We start from the raw sequence: 24,852 nt of genomic DNA, 5'->3' as shown, positions 1-24,852 counted from the left end.
AAATATCCTCCGTGAACAGGGTGTGGATAGCAAAGCTCTAGCACTCACAATCTACGAAAACGAGATTGGGCTGAATGGAGGGAAGTTTGTCTATTTATAGAAAGGCTAGGGCCTCCCAAATTAGGTTTTGCATGTGAGGAACACTCTAGGATGGCACTAGAATGATGAAATGAATGTATAGTAAGTCTAAAGTAAGTTAAGACCTATCCCTAACTTGACTAGAGTTAAACAAACTCTAAAAAATAGTGACACAACTTATTAACTTAGTTCTGTCCACCCCATACACTAAAACATTGGGCATTGCCTAGAATTGACTAATTCTTACAAAAATGCTGTACGTTTACCTGTGATTCAGAGCTGAATCAGCTGAATTTGTGTTCTTTCTCTGAAGTTCTGAATTTGGAATATTCCTTGTCTAGATTTAAAGAGCAAGTGGGTTTGTGGATACAGGGAATTTGGTCTACTAGGAGATGATGTTTTTGATCCACTGAATCTTGGACAGAATTCAGCACTACGTGGTCTTAATGATTGGAGAGATCTTTTGATAGAAGCACTACAAGTTTCTAGAGGCAAGCAATCATCCAAAAGGCCTGCAGGTTCATCATCGGGGAAAGGTGGTGCAGGTACTGTTTGATATTGTGTCCTATCTGTTAGTGTTTTGTTAAAGAACTGGATTCCTTTTCTCGTTTGCACAATAATGCTTATAACTAAAAGCTACTCTTCAATATGTATAGGTCTTCTGAGGGATGCATAGGAGGTTAGAAATGGTGATTTTTAGTGTACTTGTAGATGCTTATAATGCTAATGGCATAATTTACAGGCGTAATTTACAAAATGTACCAAGTACTGGTATCAACCCATTCTTTAGATTGATGTCTCACATGAGATTATGGCAAGTTCAATCAGCATTCTGTTCTCAGCTTGTTACCTCTACCGGATCCATATCTTGTGCTTTTTTGCATTGCACATTGGCTCGGGTCTGAATTTTGACTTCTTTATGGAGTTTGTACACATAGATGCTTATCACCGAGCCATTTTGTTGCATACTTACAGCAGATTTTAGAAATTATATTATTGTGTTAACTCATTCTTTAGATCACTGTTTAACATGGATTGTGGCAAGCTCGATTGCAATTGAAGTTCTTGGCTTGTTACCTGTACTGTGACTTGTGCTTTTTTCATTGCATGGTTGCCTCGGGAATCTGAGTTGTTGATGGGGTTTTGTGATGTCATTTTCTATTTTGTCATAGGGGATATTATAAGTAAGTTTGATCATCTTCCCTCATAACTATGGTTTGGTATGTTTGCCCGATTTTTCTGAACAGCGGCTATTGAGGACAGCTCTATTGAATTTGGTGACTTTTTCAAGGGTCAGCTGCCAGAGAAGTTCCTGAAACTACTGGGATGGCTAGCATTGTCACGCATTGGGACATACATTCCACTTAGTGGTGTTGATAGGACAGCTTTTCAAGGAAGCCTTGACCAGAATAGCTTATTGGGAACTTTAGATTCATTCTCAGGTGGTGGAATTGGAAGGCTTGGTATTTGTTCACTGGGTATAGTTCCCTTTATCAATGCTCAAATAGTTTTTCAGCTTCTTGGCGTTCTGTATCCTAAAATTCAAGAGCTTCAGAAGAAGGAGGGCGAGGCTGGAAGGAAGAAAGTGCTACAGTGGACACGGTATGCATCCGTGGGCTTTGCCATATTCCAGGTATTAGTCAAGGCACATGACATTCATTGGACTTGTTTTGAACTCGTACTGCATAGGCTGTGTGCACATGGAATATAAGATATGCTATCAGGCTTGCATGTGGCCTTTAATATTACTATATAAATATTTAGTCTTCAGAACGATCTTTTACTATATAGTTCTCTTATGGAGTTGTGTTTGCCTGTTAGGTCTTGTGGTTTGTATTGTTGTCATTAATTAATCTCATGAAAAATGTACAAGGGTACAGGACCCTGGAAGCTGGTGACTAAAGGTGAAAACCTAGGATTGCAATATTAGATACAAGGCAATGTGTCATTCAACAGCTTATCACCTTCACAGGAACTGCTTATTACATTTGTTGAAGATCCATTTGCCAAAATAGTGTCTCTCTTAAGGATTCTGCAATTGGGCTTGCAGCCTTTCTGCTCATAACTTAGGTTTCTTATAATTTGAACTTGGTTCAAAGGCATACTTATTGCTTAAACGCAGGGTTCTCCAAATTTTTAAAGCTGTTTTAGGTCTCAGGTTATGGAGTGTTTATGGAAAACAAAAGCAGATCATAAGACATTGGTTTATGAATGCTAGTCAAAACTATAGAGCCATTTCTAATAATCTACTGATGACTCATGACTAACAAGTCAGCATGGCACAATTTTCAAAGTGCCGCTGACCTGATGGAATGCTCTACATTGACTGCAAATGTGTCTCTGCACCTTTAAAACACCGCACACCTTTCAGATATAGATGTTAGAAATTGGTAATTCTGGGCAGTGCGGAATGTATTTCGTGTGGTGTGGACATTTATTCAAGTGTCAATGTAGTGTGTGTACCTAGTGTCTTTAGACATTAAAGTAGTGACACTAGGAACTAGAGTAAGTTAGCCTAACGCTAGTTAGTTGGTGGATGGCTGGTTAGGTGAACTCATGACCTAAACTAGGTTGTACTTTCACTCTATCTTATCAGTTCAGCAAGTACACTCCACACTTACAGCTCACTCGCTGTCATTGTCTCGTTTCTCTCTCCTCCATTGCTGGCCCTGTTTTCTCACAATTGGTATCAAAGCAGCTTCTACGTGCAGATCTCGAACAGCCATCATCAGCCGATGCTGCTCTGCTGAGGTCTTGCTGCCACGAGCTTCAGTTCATGAGAGGAAGAGGAGTTGTGAGTTGAGTTTTTGACGCAGTTGTCTAGCTCAGCCCGCCAGCCACTAGTGTCTTGCCACCTAGTTGCTGTCCATGGAGCAATGCCCAACCACCTGTCACATGCCTTGAGGTGCCTCCACCTGCAACATTGTTGCCTAGTAGCACACCATTACTGTCAGAAGTGCCTATTCCTTGAGCCACTGCCTCAGTCTCGCCCGTCATTATCTATGTGCCCGCTGCCCTACTAGCAGTGCCAACTATTGGTTGTGTCTGCAGCACTGCTTGCCAGCACTTTGTGGTCACCTCCCTTCTTTGCAGCAACCCCCATCAGCGAGACTTGCCACCTTTGCTTCAGCAGTTCCTTCACCCCCACCCACTCAACCAGTTGAATTGCCACCGAATCTCAAAGGCCTTGATGATTGTGCACACATCCTGAGGCATGTGACATTTGGGGCTTTTCGTTGAATCAGCTTCCTACATGCGCCTTGACCCTCAAAGGGCCAATATGCACAATTTCTTCCAGATTTGTGCAACAAATATGGGGCTTTTTGGCATAGAAGCTCGAACATGCATTTTGAGGTGATATTTTGCAGAAATTTGAGTTGTAAGGTAAAATTTTCTTCAATTTCTTTGAAATTTCAAGAAGAAATTTGGGGCTTTTGCCTTGCATGTACTCCAAGCAAAAAATCAATGGTATAACAACATTTAATTGTTGCTACATTGAGATGGAGTACAAATTTTTGGGAAAATTCGGAAATCTTGGTAAGAATCAGCATTAAATTGCTAGAATTTGTACTTTTGTGGGCATGCATTATGAGGCAAGTATATTACAATAGTATACAACAGTGTATTGCTGTTATTTTTGTGGCTGTGATTTGGGTAACATTGTACATACTTAGGGCATTTGTATAGTAGTTTGGTGCTTGTTTGATAATCTTGAGGGATTTTTGGTACTCTGAGGAGTACACACTCTATACTTCAGCACTAAAGTAGTAAAGTATTTGGCTGCAAATTTTTGTTAATTATTGACAGCATGGCATGTTAGGGAAATAATGATTAGAGCAGCATCCTTGGAGTCCTCATTTAAGAGGACAAGCTTGATGGCTCCAACTACCCATTGTGGAGTTTTATGGTCCACAACCTCCTTGTTGCGAAGGACTTGTGAGACTATGTTACAAATGACTTCCAAGGACTAGGAGGTCTCACACCTTAGACACCTCAGCATCACCCTCCAGGATAGGTTGCTATTGCTGCTACTCCTCCCCCTCCTACGGAGAATCAAAGAAAATGGGATTTGAAGGATACTCAAGCACTTTCTTTGATAGCATTGTCAATAAAAAGGGCCATCATTCCGCACATTCAGTCTTGCAAGATCTCAAAACCAGTATGGGATGTACTTGAGCACATGTTTGTAGCTCGCAATGAGACAAGGATCTCCTATCCTCGCACAAAGTTGGCAAATGTAAACATGGTTAAGGATGATAGCATGACGGAACACCTTACTTATATACAAGATTTATGTGAGCAACTACTCAATTTTGATGAGATTATTCAAGATGTTGAATTGTTAAACATCACATTGAACTCTCCTCTAGAGTCATATCTTGGTTTCCACACCTTCTTCATGTTCTCATTGGGGGGGAGGGGCGGTAGCCCCTTACATTTGTGGAGTTGAAAGGCCTCTTGTTACAAGAGGAGCAGACTCAGAGGAATGTTGCATTATGTTCAGGTGATATGGCTACCCTTTTCAAGTTTAAAGGCAAGGGTAAAGCTAGGCAAAATGGAAAAAATCAACAAAAGGGTGATGTTGGGAATTAGATAAGTCTAAAAAGAAGGGAAAGTGTCATTATTGCAAGAAGCTTGGTTACTATATTAATGAGTACTGTAAGAGATCGGCCAAGGAGAAGAAAAATGACTCAGTTTGGCTATCCAAGAGGCATTAGCCAACAAATCAACAAATGGTGATGCTTCAACCAACTTGGAAGTTGGTAGAGAGAGAGAGAGAGAGAGTATATTAACGTCTCTAAAAGGCCAATGTGGCCTATGAGACCAAAACAGTACATACAATGATGATGGTGTGTTTCTCATCTAGAACGAGAAGAAAGATGAAGAACATGCCTATAAGACTGAAAAGGAAATGAAATGAAATGAAATAGTGTCCCATAAAGGGAAACATGTCAGTGATCTGAAAGTGAGAGTAGAGAAAGGAAAACTCTCCATCAATGATATGTCTGTTCTCTAGGGAAGTGTATCTCTGCATAGCTAAGGCGTCTTGGCATTTGTCTCCTGTGGCGCTCAATGATGGCTTTAATTTGTCTATGGTGTGGATGTCTAGGCCTTCGTCCGGGTGGACGTGGGCGCCTAGACCGGCTAAGTGCCACTGCTCTATCCAAAGGGACACCTACAGAAGATGAGGTCCAATGATGATGTATTCCTGTAGGTTGTGTGGCAGTAGTAGTGGTATCTGCCATACTCTGTCGTGTATCCATGAAAAAGTCAGTGATTGCTCTCTGTCGTGTATTATGCATTTCTCACATGCTGCATCAAAGGACATCACTTCCAGGAAGTGCTTGTTTACTTCTTTGCATTCAGCCCCTTTTGGGAAGCATGTCACATGTGCAAATAGTGGAAATAGTGGTAGTTACGATGTATGTGGTATTGGGATAGTCACTATTACTGTTGCAAATGGTTCTGACTCCATACTTCTCGATGTATTGTTTGTGCTTGGCATTACAAAGAACTTGTTTTCTATCTCTGCCTTCGATAAGTATGGCTTTCAGGACACTTTAGAATGACAAATGCATTGTCAAAGATAGAGAGATTGAGTGTGCACTCAGGTTGTTTGGCACCCTGTACAAGGGTTTATTCTTGTTAGACACTTATGATAGACAGTCTTAAGATGCTCTGACAGTTACTAGTCTTATGCCCACTATATAGAATGTGGAGTTTTGGCATACCCATTATGGATATATGAGCTTTGGTAGTGTGATGACCCTTTAGAGGTGTCATATGGTAAATGCTTTGCCTCTGGTGGAGACTGCACCTCCTCGTGCATGCGAGAGATGTATTTTGGGCAAGATGCACAGGTTTGCCTTAAAAAAGGATGGTGCAATACGTGTTGTTTGAAAAATGCAGCTTATTCACTTTGATGTTTGTGGTCCCATGAGGACATGTGTACCTAGGGGTCATTTTTACTTTTACATTTATTAATGACTACTCAAGGTATACGTGGGTGTATGAGCTGAAGGCCAAATTTGAAGTGTTCATGCATTTTAAACATCTTGTGGCAAAGCTTGAGGCTGAAACTAGTTTTAAAGTGCAAACACTTTACATAGATAGAGGGGGGAGTGTTGAGCTAAAACATGCTTTTTAGCTAATTAGCATTCTTAAACAGCCCCAAAACACACCTAATTAATGAAAAACCCTAAAAAGGGGAGCAGTCCAAGAGAGTTTCAATGGCCAAAACCCTAATTTTTGGGGCACCCTTCTACATCTATAAATAGACAGGCTGCCCCATTCAACGATTATCCTTGTTTGCAGGTTACACCAGCCCACATACCCTCTGCTACTATTGGCACCCAGTTTCCAGCCTGCAGCCCGCCTCCATCTGTTGTCTAGGCATCATCAATTGCAGCCACATTATCCTCAACCTGTCCAAGGGAACAGCTCTCAGTTGGCTGTTGGCGATTGCTCCAGACTGTCCCAGACTGCTGTTCAGCCTGTCGTCCATCATCGCCAGGGTCAGCTAGCCTATGTTTACAGCATGGCAAGTCTTGATACTCTCCAACACACCTTCTCCAGCTGTGTCCCTGCTGTTTAGCCCTTGAGCACACTGTACACTCTTACATTCATTTATAGCATTCATTCACTTTAGAGTTGTGTTCTCTCCCTTTCTTCTTCTGTTTGTGTTTGAGTTTCTGTGTTTGAGTTTTGAGTTTTGTGTTTAGGGTTTGAGTTTTAAGTTTTGAGTTTTGCATTTAGGGTTTGAGTTTTTCCCTCTGTGTTTGTGTTTGTCTCTTTGTGTTTTTGTTGTGGTCGTACACTCTGTGTGTCCTCAGTGCAAACCCTAGCAGTTTTCTTCACATGGTATTAGAGCCAGTGCTCTTGTAAAGAGTCTTTGTGCAAGGCACACAATACGACTTGTAACCGAATCACAATGTCCAAGCCACCTTCTTCTCCAGTTTCTATAATGTCTTATCAGGCTTCTCTATCATTGGAGGCCTTGCGACGGCATTATGGACTCGGTGAGGAGGACGACACTCCACCTTCACCTTCTTCTTCTACTCCTATTCTAAATTTCACTAACATGATAGAGGAGGACTTTGAGGAGTACTATCTCAACAAGCATGGTGATGTTTACACCTCTCCTACTAGTTTTGCTACCACATCCAGACCGGTTGGTGAGGCTGGCCACCTCTCCGATCATGAAGGACATATGACATTTGGAACGTCTGGCAATTCATCTTCATCTTCTCAGTGAGATCCAATGTCTGGTTTGTACAATTCTTTTGTGTTGCATAAATCAAAACCCTCGCCTGTTTCTTCTTTTGAGATACAGAATCCAGATGGCTTTGCATATGTGAACTTCAATAGAGGGGGCTCACGAAGCAGATTCAGGTACATCTACAGCTTCTGTTTCATTTGAGCATGTCACACACACTTCTCACTTCCCTCCCATTCCACCCTCTTCTATATTACACCTTGAACACCTCTCATCATCTTTCCAATACCTTGGGTTACACTCCACATTTGCATCACATACCCTGGGGATTGGATCTTCCATCTCCACTCCTAGCACATTTTCCTTCACTCCATTCTTTACCTCTTTGCACCATGGTACTTTGTTAGGGGGAATGTCACCTTTAAGAGAGTGCCTCTTACCTTTCAGTAAATGAGCACAGCCATAACTCTTGGGTCGACTGTGATGGACATCTCTCTCACTATCCCCAGCTTCACATCTCACATGACCACTCAAACGTAGGGGTTTCCATTCTCTGCTTATGGTGCATCTTCATACTCTCCTTGGGTTATACCTATTCAAGGATTTCCATCTTCTGCTCTCTGTGTTCCCATTCCATCTTCTTGGGTTTCTCATGTGGTTACCATGCCCAGCCCATCCCTACCTATGGATCCACCTTGCACACTACCCGCTGTCGGAGGGGTTTTTGTCGAAAGGTCGAATCCACTGGGGATCAGAGGTAGAAGGGAGTAGAGATAGGAGATGGAAGAGAAGAAAGAGAATAGACAAGAGGTAAACACGACAAAAACAAAGCACAATGAATTGAATCAGTATGTATTGAAAGAACTTGGAATCTTTGCACTACTCAGAAGCAATCTCCAGGCATTAGATATCCTGGAGCTTCTTCGTAGAACAAAACGTGCATAAAAATTACAGCTCATTCTCTACTGCTCGGAACCCAAATCTGATGGCTTTGTTGGCTCCGAAAGGGGGTTAAAACACTAGGACACCTGGTCACGGATCTCCCAGATCACTCCTTCATGTTCCAGTTCAAACTGCAGTTTTCAAGCTATTTACAGTGATCGCGATGCGCACGATTTTGCTAATCTGTTTTTTTATGAAAATCCCATAACTGGATGAAAAGGCAACTTGCTTTTTGCATGCCATCCTAATCTAGAAGCTTTTTCAACTTTTTCGGATTTTTTACAATAAATAATATAAAATATAGGCTAAAATTATCCGAAAATCTAGTATTTTTGGATAATCCATGCAACTCACACTAATACTAATGACTCAGATCACATTGACTCTCTTGATTAATATGAAGTCGGATGATTAAGCATTCCATGCTTTTTCATACTGTGTCCGCATAGCATCACGACATCCACCCTCTCTGAACCTGCACATCCTTCGGTATGTGGCAAAATCCTAGTTGTCACCGGATTCTGAGTCCTCATCCTCTGTAACCATATCCTTTGCTTCTTCATCTTCCATATCTTCCTAGCTATCCCCTATATCATGGTCACCATTTTCTTCCAATTCTGGCAACTCATAGGCAGTAGATTCTTGTTTCTTAAATAATTTGATTCTTTTCCCTGCTATCGGAAGTTTTATGGCTGTTCCATCCAACTCATTTAATGCATAAGTAGCATTGTCAAATATGTATCTTACCAAATACCTGTCTTACCACATAGGGTCCAAACCATCTTTTGGAAACTTTACGCATGGCACTATGCTGGTTGTCTAAACTGCTATCATAAACCAATACCCGATCTCCATCTTGTATAGTTCTTGGTCTCAGTCTATGTCTTTTGCCAAACAGTTTCTTGTTCTGTATCCTTGTTGCCCTTAACTTTGCAATTGCTGTCTTTATGTCTTCTGACTTTCTTTCTAACTATCTAATGCGTAAGGCCAATAACTTCTCTTGATTCAACTCCTCCTTCCAAGGTAGCACACTCCATGTGACTGTCATTTCTTCTATCGGCATGATAGGCTTTTGACCATATATAAATTCTACAAGCATATATCCTGTAACGGCACTATGAGTTGTTCTGTCAGCCCACAAAGTATAAGGGAGTAATCGTGGCCACTCTTTTACCTTCTCTCCACATGCTTTTGCCAATGCCTTTACAATAGGTGGATGACCTCTTTTACTTTTTTCATTTCCTTCAGGGTTATAGGCTGAAGTTAAAGCAAGCTTTATCCCCAACTGTGCAAAGAAATCATGAGCTTCATCTGTATCTAGCTCACCCCTATCTGCTGTAATTTTTCCCACACAGCCATACTGACAAAAGATCTCTTCTAAGAGAAAAGTACACAAGGCATTTGTTGTCTTAGTACGTAGAGCTCTCCCTTTCACTTCATTAGTCAAGTCTTCACGAGCAAGCCCAAGATATCTCATTTGCCAAAGACCTGTAGGCATTGTGACCAAATCCACCATCCAATTAAAATGAAGAGACAATGGATATGTGGGCTGCAATCCATCCCGATGTCTCACAGATGAATACATTTGACATGTCGTACATGTTTCCACAAAGTGAGCAACATCCTTATACATACCTTGCCACCAATATCTTTCTTTGATCTTTGCAAAAGTACCCCAAACACCTCTATGACCAGCTCACAAGCTTTCATGAAATTCTTGCATAACATTTACTCGTGAAGCTTTGTCACCCAAAACTTGCAATGGCATACCTTGTTTCTTTTTAGCATGTTTCCATAAGTATCCATCTTTTAAGAAAAACCCATAGACTTTCCTCTTGATCTTCTTAAACTCCTCATCTAACCATTCATCTCTCTTTGTTAATGTACTAAGGTATTGACCAATTCTCAGCTACTCTTCTCCTGCATATTTGTCTTCTAGAAACATTTCTACACAAGATGCAAAACATCTCTAGTGTCTTCTCTTTGTTGTCCAAGCTTCAGTTAATGTTGTAGCAATACCTTGCATTGCTAAATTCACTCTTGCAACATCATTTTTAGCCGCAAGAAATTCATCTTCTTTCTTCTCATCCATCATCTCATTTTCATTCTTATAGCGTGCTCGAGATAACATGTCTGCCACTGGGTTATCTCTTCCTGCAATATGCTGAAATTCAAGATTCAAAGATTTGATGTATGCAATCCACCGGAGCATAGCAATGTCCGGGGTAGCACAACTAGTAATCATACCCAATACCTGCAAACAATCGGTCTCAATGACTACATGAGCACCCATAAAATACTCCTTATCACATTTAAGGGCTATCACAATTCCCCATAATTCTCTTTTTACCTGTGGATATCTTCTCTGTCGTTTAGTCAATACTTTAGCACCAAAGCGTATTGCATATCTTTGCCCTTCCTTATCATCTTGCCCAATTGCCCATCCAATCCCGATTGGGCTTGTATCAATAGTAATAATGACAGGCTTTCCATGTGAATAGTCAGCCTTTCTCAATGTAGGAGCATATTTTAAGAGTTTCTTCAATTTCTTCATTGCTTTCTGATGCTTCCTTTCCCAATGAAATCTTTGACCTTTCCTCAGAAGTTGATATAGAGCATCGGCCACATGTGCAAAGTGAGGAATCCATATCAAATAGAACACACATGCACCGAAGAATCTACGCACCTCTGATACATTTGTGCATACATCTTGCATTCTATCGATCCCATCTATTTTTGCTAGTGATGGTCTTTGCCCCTAAGGACCACACATATGCCCAACAATCAAAACCTCTTCAACTCCAAAGACAGACTTTTGTCCAGAAAGAGTTAAATGCACATCTTTTAGATGCGTCAAAATCCTCTCACAATCCACAATATGGTTTGCAACAAAGTGTCTGCATCCATGAGCATCCATCTTTTCATTCATTCATCCAGTGCACACCCTTTGATTGGAATATCATCCAAGAAGGGCATTGTTAATTGTGGTATAAAATCCCTGAGTACCCTATTCATAGCATTTGTCACGTGTGCCACTGAGGTTGTTGCACCTTGTGGAAGAGTACATATCCGTACTAACCCCAAGGGAGTCTTCATGGTTGTGATATCCCTACTTTCAATTGCAAGCTGAAACTGATCATACCCCGAGTAAAGATCACCCAAGGAATAGATCTCTCTGCCTGCAAAAGGCTCTGCAAATTCATCAACCACAGGACCTGCATCCACATTTTTTATGGTCACTTTATTGACAGGTTGCATGTCTTGAATAAATCTCAAAGCCCCATTCTTTTTGGACACAATAAACCAACGATTTGAGTACGGGGCTGAAGAGGGCTCCAAGATCTTTATGTGAATCTTTTCATTTAGCAAATCCATCAGCTTTGGCGAGAAAGCTTTAGGTACTGGAATAGGCCTCAAGTTCCATGGTACATGTGGCACAGTAAATATTACCATAGGAGAGACAACATTTGGATCCACACAGCCTATTTCACTTGGCTGAAATGCAAATGCCTTTCCATGCCTAGCCAACATCCGCATAAAACAGTCTCTCTTAGCGGACAAAAGAAACCCTTCTGCACCAACTTTCAATCCCTGTAATGTTTCAAATGTAAACTAATGACATATATCTTTAGGATCCTGTAAGCTTGGCTGCCTTGACACTATTTCATACATACCCTCACTCTCTGGTGGAAGTGGCAAAGCAATTGGTTTCACCTTTTTGTCAACTGTCTTATACTTTGTCTCCACAAGTGCTTCAGTCCATTGTAATCCTTCTTGCTGAGCAAACAAAGCTATAACATCATACATATCCAAAGAACATACTGACAACACTCTGTTTTCAGCCTCATTTTCTGCATGTATAGTTGCTGAAATTTCAGCCATAGTGTCATTAATATTCAGCCCATAAAAGATGGCTGAAATGCCATCATTTTCAGCTAACAATCCCAATGCTCTCAATTCCTTAGTAGCCCGTTTCATAGATATGCATTTAGCCTTGCACATAGCTTCCATAGGCTTAAATCAACATGAACTGTTTGCTACAAACTGAGAATAACCAATAGGAAATACATGCTTCATTTCATAAAGAGGCATGTGCATTCTTTGAATAGTACTACTGCAGCCTCGCATTACAACAGAGCTTAATGAAAATCCAGGTCTTTAAATTCCCTTGCATTTGGAGCCAAAGGAGACTCTCGAAGTGTATCCCGATTTCTAGGATGATTAACACAAACAGTAAGAAATTGGACTGCTTTTCTCCCATCCTTGCTTCTAACTCTTGCATAAGCAGAACCATCATCAAGCACCTTTGTTTCCATACGCACTCTTGTAATATAGGGATGTCTCAAAATCACTGCATATGAGGAATTATCTTGCACAAAGAAGTGTTACTCTTCTTGTACATCACCAATTATCACTTTTATATTAGGACATGCAGCATAAAGCTCTCTTGAAGAATTATTTGCAGCCCTCATACGCCAACCATGATCAGTATCTACAGGCCATGCACCATTTTCATACAATCCACGCTCAATGACACCATGGTCAAGTAAAGTAACACAGGGAGTTTCACATTCCCCTATTTTCACTACCGTTTCAGTGGTAGCCCTAGCCCAATGATTCCTTGTGTAGTGACTTCAAGGAATAAATTCTAGAGTCTCTTCCCCATATTGTTGCATTTGCCTTACTCCACCATGCATATTGCTACAAGACAATGCATTTTCAGCCACTTTCTTCTCTTTTCCACATGCAGTCCACTGTTTAGTAGCATTCTGCATAGACAATCCTGTACTTACTTTATACTCATATTTAGCCCGAATACCCAGCAAACCATGCTCATATTCAGCCCAAATACCCAACAAACCAGTTTCCTCTTCAAATTGCAGCAATGCACTAGTGGTATCACCGAGAAACTAACGCTTCCTCTTAATTATGTCAATGATCTCATCATGAAATTCTCGCTTGGAGATGCCAAGCACCTCTCCCAAGGTGAATTTTACCCGGCTGTTTAGGATCCGTTCTTCAAGAACCTTCTTAAGATCTGTGGTTGTCTCAATGTCAGACTGCAACTTATATTCTAGTTGCTTGCCCTTTTTTTTGTTATCGTGTTTTTGCTCCTGACTGACCTCTTCCATAACATGCTCGAGAGGTGACTGATTTGCAGCTTTAGGCTGATCCACACTTCTTCTTGTCATTCTTTTAGATGTCCCTGCAATATCTTCATCTCTTTTTCGTTTTTCTTCCACAAGTATATTCGTGTTTTGTATCTTTGCTAAATATGCATACATTGAATATGCATCTACCGGTGATTTCCAACCAGTTATGCCACGAATGTCTTGCCCTGCATGAAACATTTCACTATCAATGACCTTTCTCTTTTCAGCTACATGTAAAGCATGTGTCCCTATTTCAGCCTTTAAACCAACCATCACTTGGTCATGCATTCTATCTAACTGTAGACCAAAAGTAGAAGCATGTACCGCCACATAAGCATTTCGAACTACCAATTCTTCCAACAACTTCTGCATACCTCCCTTTCCAAAATTCAAAGCAAGAGGCAATCCAGTTTCTTGTGCATGGATCTTGCCATCTTTCCAAAAGATGAGCTGTCGTGCCAAGGCTGATAGGCAGCACAATCCTTTCTCTCATGTTGCAAACTGTCACACCACATACATCTTTTTCCTGGCTTAGGGGCTGCTGTCCGTTCCCTTTCCTCTTGTTCTTTTTTATTCAATTTTGCAACCTTCAATTGAAGATCTCGTATGCCTTTGACCAATTCATCTAAGACATCTTCCCTAATAGAGGGAACAATAGCAGGTACAACCATAGGGTTAGCCACAGAAGTAGGTGGCTTATTGGATACATCAACTGTCTTGCTCGTAACAGTGGGCAAGCTAGAGATATGCAATTTTTTTTTTTCTTCTGTGCTTTTTCACAAGTGCAGTAACAGCTTCCTTGACATGTCTCCACTCTGTTTTCAAACCTGTCTTTGTAGTCTGATCCTCCAACAAATCATCAAACTTCTCTTAAAGCTCAGGATCAGCTACCTGTAGAAACAATTCAATTTGCTGATTTGCAAGAGCTTGCTATTCTGCAAGATCCAATTGCTCAAATCGACTTTTAAATTCTCTTAATAATTATGTAGCCAAAAGACCCTTATTGGGTTGTAAAACCCACTCCTGAAAAGTCTGGCGCGTAATAGTATCCTCAATGTAAAATTCTTTCTTGAGTGTCTTCTTGAAGACTACCTAGTTAGCATCTTGCATGTATAATTCAGTAATCTGCGCTTTCAGTTCATGTACGGTAACACGTATAAAATACTGGCTCCATGCAGGTTGAGCCACCCCAAAGAATTCCATCTTTTGAGCATAGGTATGTACATATGCAGATACATTTCTGCCATTGAATAACTTCACCTCACGCTCAACTGCTTGCAAAGCATTCATCACAACACTTTCTGTTTGAGCAGAAGCTTGCATCACCTGTTGTTGTTGTTGTACCTGCATAAGCATATTCATATTTTGCATCAACTGTTGCAAAGCATCACTGGAGATTGTGTTCGAAGATTCTCTTATATTGTCTTTCCTTCTTCTGACGACCTTTCACCTCGGGTTTACCAATGTCGGAGGGGTTTTTGTCGAAAGGTCGAATCCACTGGGGATTAGAGGTAGAAGGGAGTAGAGATAGGAGATGGAAGAGAAGAAAGAGAATAGACAAGAGGTAAACACGACAAAGACAAAACACAATGAACTGAATCAATATGTATTGAAAGAACTTGGAATCTTTGCACTACTCAGAAGCAATCTCCAGGCATTAGATCTCCTGGAGCTTCTTCGTAGAACAAAACGTGCATCAAAATTACAGCTCATTCTCTGCTGCTTGGAACTCAAATCTGATGGCTTCATTGGCTCCGAAAGGGGGGTGAAATACTAGGACACTTGGTCACGGATCTCCCAGATCGCTCTTTCTTCCTCTTCCAGTTCAAACTTCAGTTTTCTTCTTGTTTACAACGATCGGGACACTCACGATTTCGCCAATCTGTCTTTTTTATGAAAATCCCATAAATGGCTGAAAAAGCAACTTGCTTTTTGCATGCCATTCTAATCTAGAAGCTTTTTTAAACTTTTCGAATTTTTTATAATAAATAATATAAAAAATAAGCTAAAATTATCCAAAAATCTAGTATTTTTGGATAATCCATGCAACTCACACTAATACTAATGACTCAGATCACATTGACTCTCTTGATTAATAAGAAGTCGAATGATGATGCATTCTATGCTTTTTCACACTGTGTTCGCATAGCATCACGACACCGCATGCTTGGTGGGTACTTTGGGACCCTTACACTTTTTTACACTATCCATCTCCGAGCACTACCACTCCTGTTGCAATAGTCAAGAATGCCTTCACAGATAAGATACGTTTTAACGGGTCAAATTTCACCACTTGGTCTAATTTCATGCAAGAAGTGCTCGAGTCTCAGGGTCTTTGTGACCTCGTCATTGGTCTAGAGCCTATACTGGAACTCACCCTGACTACATCCGTCAATGAAGAGCCCGCAATGCCACAGGCAATGCTGAGCTGATGCAGGGATTGCTTCCTGAGTTTCACTCTGAGTTGCAACACTTCCCGCTCGCGTCATAGCATTGGAGTCACCTTCTCGACCGCTATGCAGCTTGTGATTGTATTCGGCACATCAATCTCAACTTTGAGCTTCAAGAGTTCTCTATTAAGGAAGGGGATGATCTGAAAAGTCAAGATGGCTGAATATAGGCGGTTACTTACCGAGTTCGCCACTACTGGCTCTCTTAAGTCAGATGACGATCAGGTTACATTATTCTTGAATTAGTTGTCCGAAAAGTACTTCCACTTCATTCAACACATTATCTCCCAACCTAGATTGCGAGAGTTTGGGTGTCAGTTCTTGTGTTATGCAAGGTTGCATGATCAAGTCCACAAGAAATCCTCATCATAGCCTTATTTAGAGTAGAGGGGGTTGGTTGCCTTTTCTTCGGAAGGGAAAACCACCAGTGGCAAGAACTCGTAAGATGCGAAGGCAAGCCAATCAAAGGGTGACTTCTCTTCCTCAGATGGATCCAAAGAATCTAGACCTATCTGGCAGCAACTCCCTAAGAAAAACCAATTTTGCACACACTGCAAGAGGGCAGGCCATGTGGACGAGGAGTGTTGCTTCAAGGCCCAAGGTCTTCCACCTAAAAAGTCTCAACAAACCGCTGCGGCTGCACAGTCCAGTGAGGCTATGCCTTCCACTCCTGCTTCATCTGCTCCTTCAGTACCCGTTGTTGCTGGACATGTGGCTCGAGTACAGTCCGAGTAGCCCATCTCTTTAGGGACTGACTGATTGGTCTGCAGGTCTCGATCCCGTTGCACTTCATGCATCTATTTTATCTTCCTCTCCATCTCGTCAAGCGTTTCCTTGGTAGAGCCTTGCTACTAGACGTATGCGATGGTAGCCACCTTCTTAGCCTAGCATGTCTCTAGGTCCTTTCGGATACCCTAGGTTAGTCTAGCATTCATTTTTCGGACTCTTAGAGTTAGGTCTATAGGATTCATTGTCCTTAGCTTTTCCATTCTTTTGTCTTCCACTGCATTTACTCACACACGTACACATCATTGCATTTATTTTGAGTTAGATTTTCTTTCTGTTATGTTTTGCTTTGGAGCATCTCACCACTAACCTTTGTGTTTGCAGATTCTTATCTCTTTTGCAGGGTTTTGTCTTTCAGTGTACGGCTAACCTACATATTGCTTTGATCCTACCTGGGCTAGATACGTGGGGATGCGCACCGTTCCTTTCATGGTTTCATCATCCTAGGAGTGCTTGCTCTTCTTCTAGCATGGCGGTTTCCCCTCCCAAGGCGGATCGTGCAGCATCTCTCTTGATGCTATCATGGCGGTGACTTCTATCTTGCTCTTCTAGCGAGGTGCTTCATCCACTTCATACACTTCATTTTCTTCCATTCCTTATGGTTCTTGGCACCACAGAAGACCAATATCAGGCTCCTCTTTCTTCTTCGGTATCTACATCCAGGTTGAGAGGGATTTCTACCCTTCTTGGTATCCTACAGGCTTTAGCACTTTGTCTTCGACATTGGCTTCACCCTTTGCATTGTATAATTTCATCATCCTTGTACTAGGGCGCTTGGGCAAGTGAATAATTTTTCCATGAGGGACACTCTCCAAGTGGCACTTGCTACATGAGCATTCTTCAGCATGTAGCATACTTTGCAGCTCATTGTACAGAGCACCACTTGAGCAGATCCTAAGCTGTTTCCACCGGTGGTTGTTATTACCACACCACCATCCTCCTTTATCACATGGATACCTCATCACCTATTTTTCCTCGTTATCGATACCTTGAGTGGGTGGGTTAGCTTGTTCTGTTTTGTGATGTGCTAGGTGTACCCTCCCTACTCTCGTCTTCCGGGTCACTATTACTCAATCGGCCGCATCCCATAAAATTTAACTCACTTATTAAAAAAAAAAAAATTCCATGTGGTTCCATCCGCCTTTGTAGGGCTTGGTAGGCTACTGGGCAGTCGATGTGCACCCTTTGTCTGATGCCTTGTCCTCTCTAGGGTGACTACTTGGATTTCCTTGGTAAGATAACCATTGCCTTTGTAGTCTTGGTAGGCCATTGGGCAGCCGATGTGCACCCTTTGTCCGATGCCCTGGCTGCTTTGGTGTGGGACGCCTTGGGGTCAATAAACATCACAGTGGCTGGCCTAACCTTTTGGCTCAGTTTTGGGCGTGAGAGGGGGTGTTGAGCTAAAACACGCTTTTCAACTGACTAACATTCTTAAAGAGTCCCAAAACACACCTAATTAATGAAAAACCCTAAAAAGGGAAGCGGTCCGAGAGAGTCTCAATGGCCTCCCAAAAACCCTAATTTTTGGGGCACCCTTTTGGCATCTATAAATAAACACGCTGCACCCATTCAACGATTATCCTTGTTTGCAGTTTACACCAGCCCACACACCCTCTGTTGATGTTGGCGCCCAGTTTCCAGCCTACGGCTCGTCTGCATTTGCTGTCCAGTCATCATTGATTGCAACCACATTATCCTTAGCCTATCCATTACTGTAGGCGACAACTCTCAGCTGTTGGCGACTACTCCAGATTGTCCCAGACTGCTGTTTAGCCTGTCATCCATCATCGCCAGGGCCATTCAGCCTGCGTTTACAGCATTGCAGGTCCTGACACTCTCCGACACACCTTCTCCAGCTGTGGCCCTGCTGTTTAAAACACATGTGTACAGTTTTCAGCTTTTGATTAGTGGTACAGTGCTGCGTTTACCAGTTTCCAGCCTCTAGATTGCTGCATTTTGGTGACCAGCCTGCTGCCATTCACTATTCAACACTCCTACACTCCGACTGGTGGTCACAAACTTGGGATCTGTCTTCGGTGGACGTCACATTTTGCCCTTAAGCACATTGTACACTTTTACATTTATTTACAACATTCATTCACTTCAGAGTTGTGTTCTCTCTCTCCCTTCTTCTGTTTGTATTTGAGTTTCTATGTTTGAGTTTTGAGTTTTGCGTTTAGGGTTTGAGTTTTGCTCTCTGTGTCTGTGTTTGTCTCTTTGTGTTTCTATCGTGGTCGTATACTCTGTGTGTCCTCAGTGCAAACCCTAGCAGTTTTCTTCACACGGAGTATATGTTTCGTGCATTTGAGACATATTTGTTGAATTGTGGCATCACGCATCAAGCCACTATTAAAATAACAACTTAGTAAAATGGAGTTGTTGAAAGGAAGAATCACACTCTCATGGAAATGACTCATTGTATGTTGAAAAGCAAGGGGCTACCTCATAAATTTTGGTTAGAAGGGCTTCAGTTTGCAAATCATGTACTGAATCGTGCACCTACAAAGACTTTGGAGGCGGTCACACCATTTGACGCTTGGCATGGCAAGAAACCCAAAGTTGATTACTTTCGAGTATTCGGTTGCATAGCCTATGTGCATGCTCTGAAAGAGCTTCATGGGAAGCGTGATGATAAGGCTATAAAATGGGTTTTGTTAGCCATAGTTTGGAAAGCAAAGGTTATGGCAGATATAAACTGTGCAAGAAGGTTTTTGTTAGTAGGGATGTCATATTTGTTGACAATGCAACATTTTCACACGACCAGTTTCAAATGCCAGCCACACATGACATAAAAACCACTTGGTAATAAGGCCATTGGGAGTAAGTGGGCTTTAAAACTCAACTGTAAAGGTGATAGTAAGATTGAGGGGTACAAGGTACGGTTGGTAGCAAAAGGCTATGCATAGATTATGGGGAAACTTTTACTCCTACATCCTGTATGAGTACGGTGAGACGTGTGATTGCATTGGGTGCAAATTATGGTTGGAAAGTACTTTAGTTGGACATTAAGATAACATTCTTGAATGGGAATTTGCATGAGGATGTTTATGTCTCACAATCTCTGTATAAAATAACATGTATGCTCTGATACCATGTCAAAATAAGCGGTAGTGTAGAGAGACAGTAAGATTTGCAGGGAGTAACATAAAGTGTATACGACAAATACCGAGAGAGAAGAAACTCGGAAACAAGAAGAACATGGTGATGATGCATTGAATTATACTATGAGAAAAAGAGCTAATACAGCAGAGCTAAAGCTCAAAAGATAACTGGACTGTCTTATTTGAATCAAGCGACAACATCTGTGGAAAACCTACACAGTAAAGCAACGAAACACAGTCCTCTAGATAGTGGGCTATTGAAGTAATCATTGGAAGGTGAAAAAAAGCCGTTGAGGGATTGGACCACAGTCCTTTGATGCCATCAAAGATGTGGAAGATGATCACTAGTTGTCAAGGGAGCGAAACACACTCCTCTGATGCCAGGGAGTGACTTAAGCAGCAAAATGCAAATCCCAGAATGTCAGACTTGTCAAACCTAGGGAGAGTATCCCAAATGCTAACACCAGATGATGGAGGATGAGCTGGGCTGCAAAATCGCAGGTCCCAACAGCCTTTGTGATATATAAGTGACGCCAAGTGATAAAGAAGGAGCCAAGCTAGAAAATGCAGGTCCGAGCAGCCCCTATGATAGATGAGTGATGAAAACACTATCGCACGGTGATGGAGATTGTCACGAGAGGCTAGGATGCTAATGCCAAGCTGAAGATGATGATGCTAGGTAATGAGAAGACCTCTAGATTGAAAAACGCAGGTGAACGTGGAGCGTGAAGGAGAAGGGTATTGACAACAAGCAGAGGATAGTGATGCCAGGTGGAAGATGCTCCAAATGCAAGGCTTGGTGATGGAATAGGGCGCTTGAAGTAGAAGAGGAAGGGTGAAGGCAGCCACAAGCCACCAACCACAATGTCCTCCTAAAGGAGTGTGAGGGGAGTGGAAGGGGCTAGTGAGAGAAGGAAAGTGGTAGTAGTGACCGAAGAAGGTGGTGAAGAATAACTAAAGAGAGAGGTGAAGAATGAATGAATGGATTTCTATTTATATGCATAAGTTGTTTAGGGTGGCACACCACTATATGGGCGCTCATTGAAAAATGGCCAAAATGTGGACCCTAGCCCTTTTTGAGGCTGTCAGTGCAAGATCCTAAATGAAGTGTGTAAACTACATAAGTGGATTTCTCAACAGCCTTCGGAGTTTGTGATTAAAAGGGAAGAGCACATGGTATGCAAGCTACATTAAACATGCTCTTCATGCATGGTATTAAAAAATTGATGCATATTTGGCTAGCAAAGGGTTCAAAAATAGTCCAATTGCTCCTACTCTGTATATTAAGAATGAAAGGGGGGACTTGTTGATCATCATTTTTTTCGTGGATGACATGCTGCTCATTGGGTCTACAAAGGGAAATATTGCAGATTGTAAGTCTGAATTAAAACATGCATTTGCTGTGTTAATATGGGCTATCTGCACTATTATTTGGGGATTCAATTAACCCAAAATCAACATGGTATCATCTTGTCACGGTCACAGTATGTGGATAAGTTATTACATAGGTTTAATATACAAGATTGCAAACCTTTGTGCACTCCTATGGAGCTAGGTTTAAAGTTGTCTATGCATGATGGTGAAAAATTCATGATGTTTCAATTTAAAGCTAGGCTATTGGCTGCCTTATTTACCTTTGTAACACACGACTTGACATTCAGTATGCAGTATCTCAGGTGAGCATCATATGCACAACCCATGGACCACACATTGGCAAGCTGTTAATTGGATCTTTAAATACTTGCAAGGTACTCAATCATATACATTATTATTTCTTAGTGGGGAGACTGACATTTATAGGCTTATGGTGATTCAGATTGGGCTAGTGATGTAGACGCTAGGCAACTACTAGTCGACACTGTTCTTTTTGGGCCGTTCATGCATTTCATGGCTAAGCAAGAAACAACCTATAGTGGCTACCTTGTCTTGCGAGGTTGAGTATAGAATAGCCTTCACAGCAATAGTGGAATGTGTATGGTGCACAGATTGTTGGCTGATCTACATTTACCATTAGAGGGTCTTACCTCCATTCTGATAGTCAGAGTGCTATTGCAATAGAACGAAATCTTGTGTTTCATACTTGCACAAAACACATTAAGGTGCATTACCACTATGTCAGAGAGAGATGCTATGGAGGAGAGATCGGCTTGATGTATATACCCACACAAGAAAATATTGCAGACATTTTCGCCAAAGCATTACCACGTGAGAAGTTTGAGGCTTTTCAAAAGCCCTTAAACTTATTACCCTTTGGTGATTGATTCTCATTGTACTTCATGATATTGGCTTTGCAAGGGGGTGTTAAAAGTAAGTAATTTTGGGTAGTGCCCAATGTATTTCGTATGGTGTGGACACTTATTCAAGTGTCAATGTATAGTGTGTACCTAGTGCCTTTAAAGTAGTGACACTAGGAACTAAAGTAAGTTAGCCTAACCCTAGTTAGTTGGTGGAAGGCTGGTTAGGTTAACTCATGACCTAAACTAGGTTGTACTTTCACTCCATCTTATCAGTTCAGCAAGTACACTCTACACTCTTGCTGCAGCTCACTCACTGTCACTGTCTCGTTTCTCTCTCCATTGTTGGTCCTATTTTCTCACAACAGATAATAGATGCAAGCTTGAATGTCCTTTCTAGGAATGTACTAGTTCGTTGCAGTGGTAGCATCCTTGGGGCCTTCTCTCCTCCTTGCCTACATGCTCTACTCTTCCTTCTCAAATAAAAGCACCAGAAAAAAACCAAAAAGAAAAAAAAAGATGGTTTCTTTCGACATTCACTTGAGTCACATTGATAACATAAATGCTTTAATGCACCCAACTTGGTGCAGTATTGCTGTTTTTGAGTACTGAAAATGGTCATAATTTTAGATTTGACTTGCTGCCATCTAGTTGTTACTTGTGCTCATGAATATACTTGTTAAGGTTACCATTTGGTGACCCATGTAGAAATTTTCTGCTTTTCTTTAGTTTCATATTTTCAAAGGCAGGGATGAAAGAAGCATTCTCAACTCTATTATGTCCTTTTTTGTCAGGCCATTGGGCAAATCTTGTACATTCGACCGTACGTCTACGATTTCAGTGTTGAATGGGCCATCACTTCAGTGTCTTTGTTGACTATTGGAGCTGTTATCACCACATATATTGGGGAGCAGATTACTGAGTTGAAGCTGGGAAATGGAACCTCCTTTTTGATATTTACCAATATAGTTTCATATTTACCAGCCTCAATTGGAAGGACTACATTCCAAGCATTAAATGATGGAAACTATGCCGGACTTGCTGCTATACTACTCTCTTTCTTTCTTCTGGTTCTTGGTATTGTATATGTTCAGGTTGGTTATTGTGATACTCTTCTTTCATGTTGCTCAGAGGTTTGCACTTCACAAATGTTTACAAATATGTCCATTCACAACAGGAGGCTGAAAGAAAGATTCCTATTAATTATGCATCAAGGTATACATTTGACAAAAGAGGAGTTGGAAAAGCGGCATATCTTCCATTCAAGGTTAGTTCTTTCAACGATAAGATGGTCATTCATTTTGAAATAGCGTCAAACTGAACCATAACCAGCAGAATCTGAAAGGTGATATGGAGAGTTGCATCAGAAGGATCCCTAGAGGAGTAAGCTGAAGTAACAATAGGATGTGAATGGGAGAGAAAGGGCACACTCATAGACACACATGTAAGTGACAGGAGAATTCAGATTAGGGAGAAAGGACACACTCATTGATACACATGTAAGTGACAATGTAGAAAGAACTGTAGAGTAAGCTGAAGTGACAATAGGATGTAAATCAGGGAGAAAGGACACACTCATAGACACATGTAAGTGTAAATAAGTTCTCTCTCATTTTAATTTTTGTATGTGTGTGTGGTGGTGGTGGGACACCTTTTCTTTTTTTTTTAAGGGGGGGGGGGGGTGGGTGGGTTTTAAGAAGAAAGAAAGATACCTATATCAATATCTTTAAAAGGGCAATGGATTCGTCACACCAAAATGTATTGACCTTTGGAGATTTTTCTTATTTACATATTGTGCAAGATGCAAATGATCTTGATAAAGCTATGTTTTGAATGGGCAGCTTATGAGACTCTAGCAAGGTAATCAATGTACCAATGAAGTAGATATATGAAGTGAGTGATCTTCTTATGTCTAATAGACAAATATTGGCATATCTAAATTTTACTAGACAGGAGGGATCTCTAGATGTGAACCAAAAACCTAAGAGTTCAATAGACACGCTGTTGTACCACTACACTGACATAGTGTGAAAAACCTTGAAATGCATCATCATCCAGCTTTCTTATTAATCTAGAGAGTCAATATCATGTTAGTCATTAATATTAGTATCCATAGTATGGATGGTTCAAAAATACGAGATTTTTGAACAATTTTAGTCTATTTTTGATATTTTAGATATTAGAGGGGCCACGATTGCTCCCTTATGCTTTGTAAACTGATAGAATAACTCATAGTGTTGTTATAGGATATATGCCTGTTAAATTGATGTACGGTTAAAAACCTATCGTGCCAATAGAAGAGATGACAATCACATGGAGTGCACTACCTTGAGAAGAGGAGCTGAATTGAGAGGAGTTGTTGGCCTTACGTATTAGATAGTTGGAAAGGAAGTCAAAAGATATTGAGCAGCAGTTGCAAAGTTAAGGGTAGCAAAGATACAAAACAAGAAATGGTTTGACAAAAGACATAGATTGAGGTCAAGAAGCATACAAGATGGAGATTGGGTGTTGGTTTATGACAATAGTTTGGAAAACTAGCATAGTGCCATGCATAAAGTCTCCAAACGAGGGTTCGGATCCTATGTGGTAAGACAGGTATTTGATAATGCTACTTATGCATTAAATGAGCTGGATGGAATAGCCATAAGAATTTCAGTAGCTGGAAAAAGAATTACATTATTCAAGAGGCGGGAATCTATTGCCTATGAGTTGCTAGAACTAGATGAAAATAGTGGTCCCGATACAAGGGCTAGTCAAGAAGATATGGAAGATGAAGAACCAAAGGATATGGATGTAGAGGATGAGGACTCTAAATCTGGTGACAACTAGGACTTTGACACATACCAAAGGATGCGCAAGTTTAGAGGGGATGGATATCGTGTCGTTACGCGG

At 41.1% G+C, this 24,852-nt stretch overlaps 1 protein-coding gene across 1 annotated transcript in view; it reads left to right on the top strand.

Annotated features, from left to right (window-relative positions):
- Positions 1-24,852, top strand: part of SCY1 (SECY homolog 1) — a 57,982-nt gene that overhangs the window by 29,239 nt on the left and 3,891 nt on the right. Inside the window, exons 2-5 of the mRNA XM_087699623.1 lie at positions 451-623; positions 1,326-1,711; positions 22,755-23,054; positions 23,138-23,227. Coding sequence (XP_087555749.1) covers positions 451-623; positions 1,326-1,711; positions 22,755-23,054; positions 23,138-23,227 — 949 coding nt within the window. The remainder of the gene's footprint in view (positions 1-450; positions 624-1,325; positions 1,712-22,754; positions 23,055-23,137; positions 23,228-24,852) is intronic.

Source organism: Lygodium microphyllum, chromosome 2 (genome assembly GCF_053477565.2).
Source record: "Lygodium microphyllum isolate KBCC chromosome 2, Lygodium_microphyllum_v1.1.10, whole genome shotgun sequence".
NCBI classification, from domain to species: Eukaryota; Viridiplantae; Streptophyta; class Polypodiopsida; order Schizaeales; family Lygodiaceae; genus Lygodium; species Lygodium microphyllum.
This window is presented reverse-complemented; position numbering and strand designations above follow the sequence as displayed.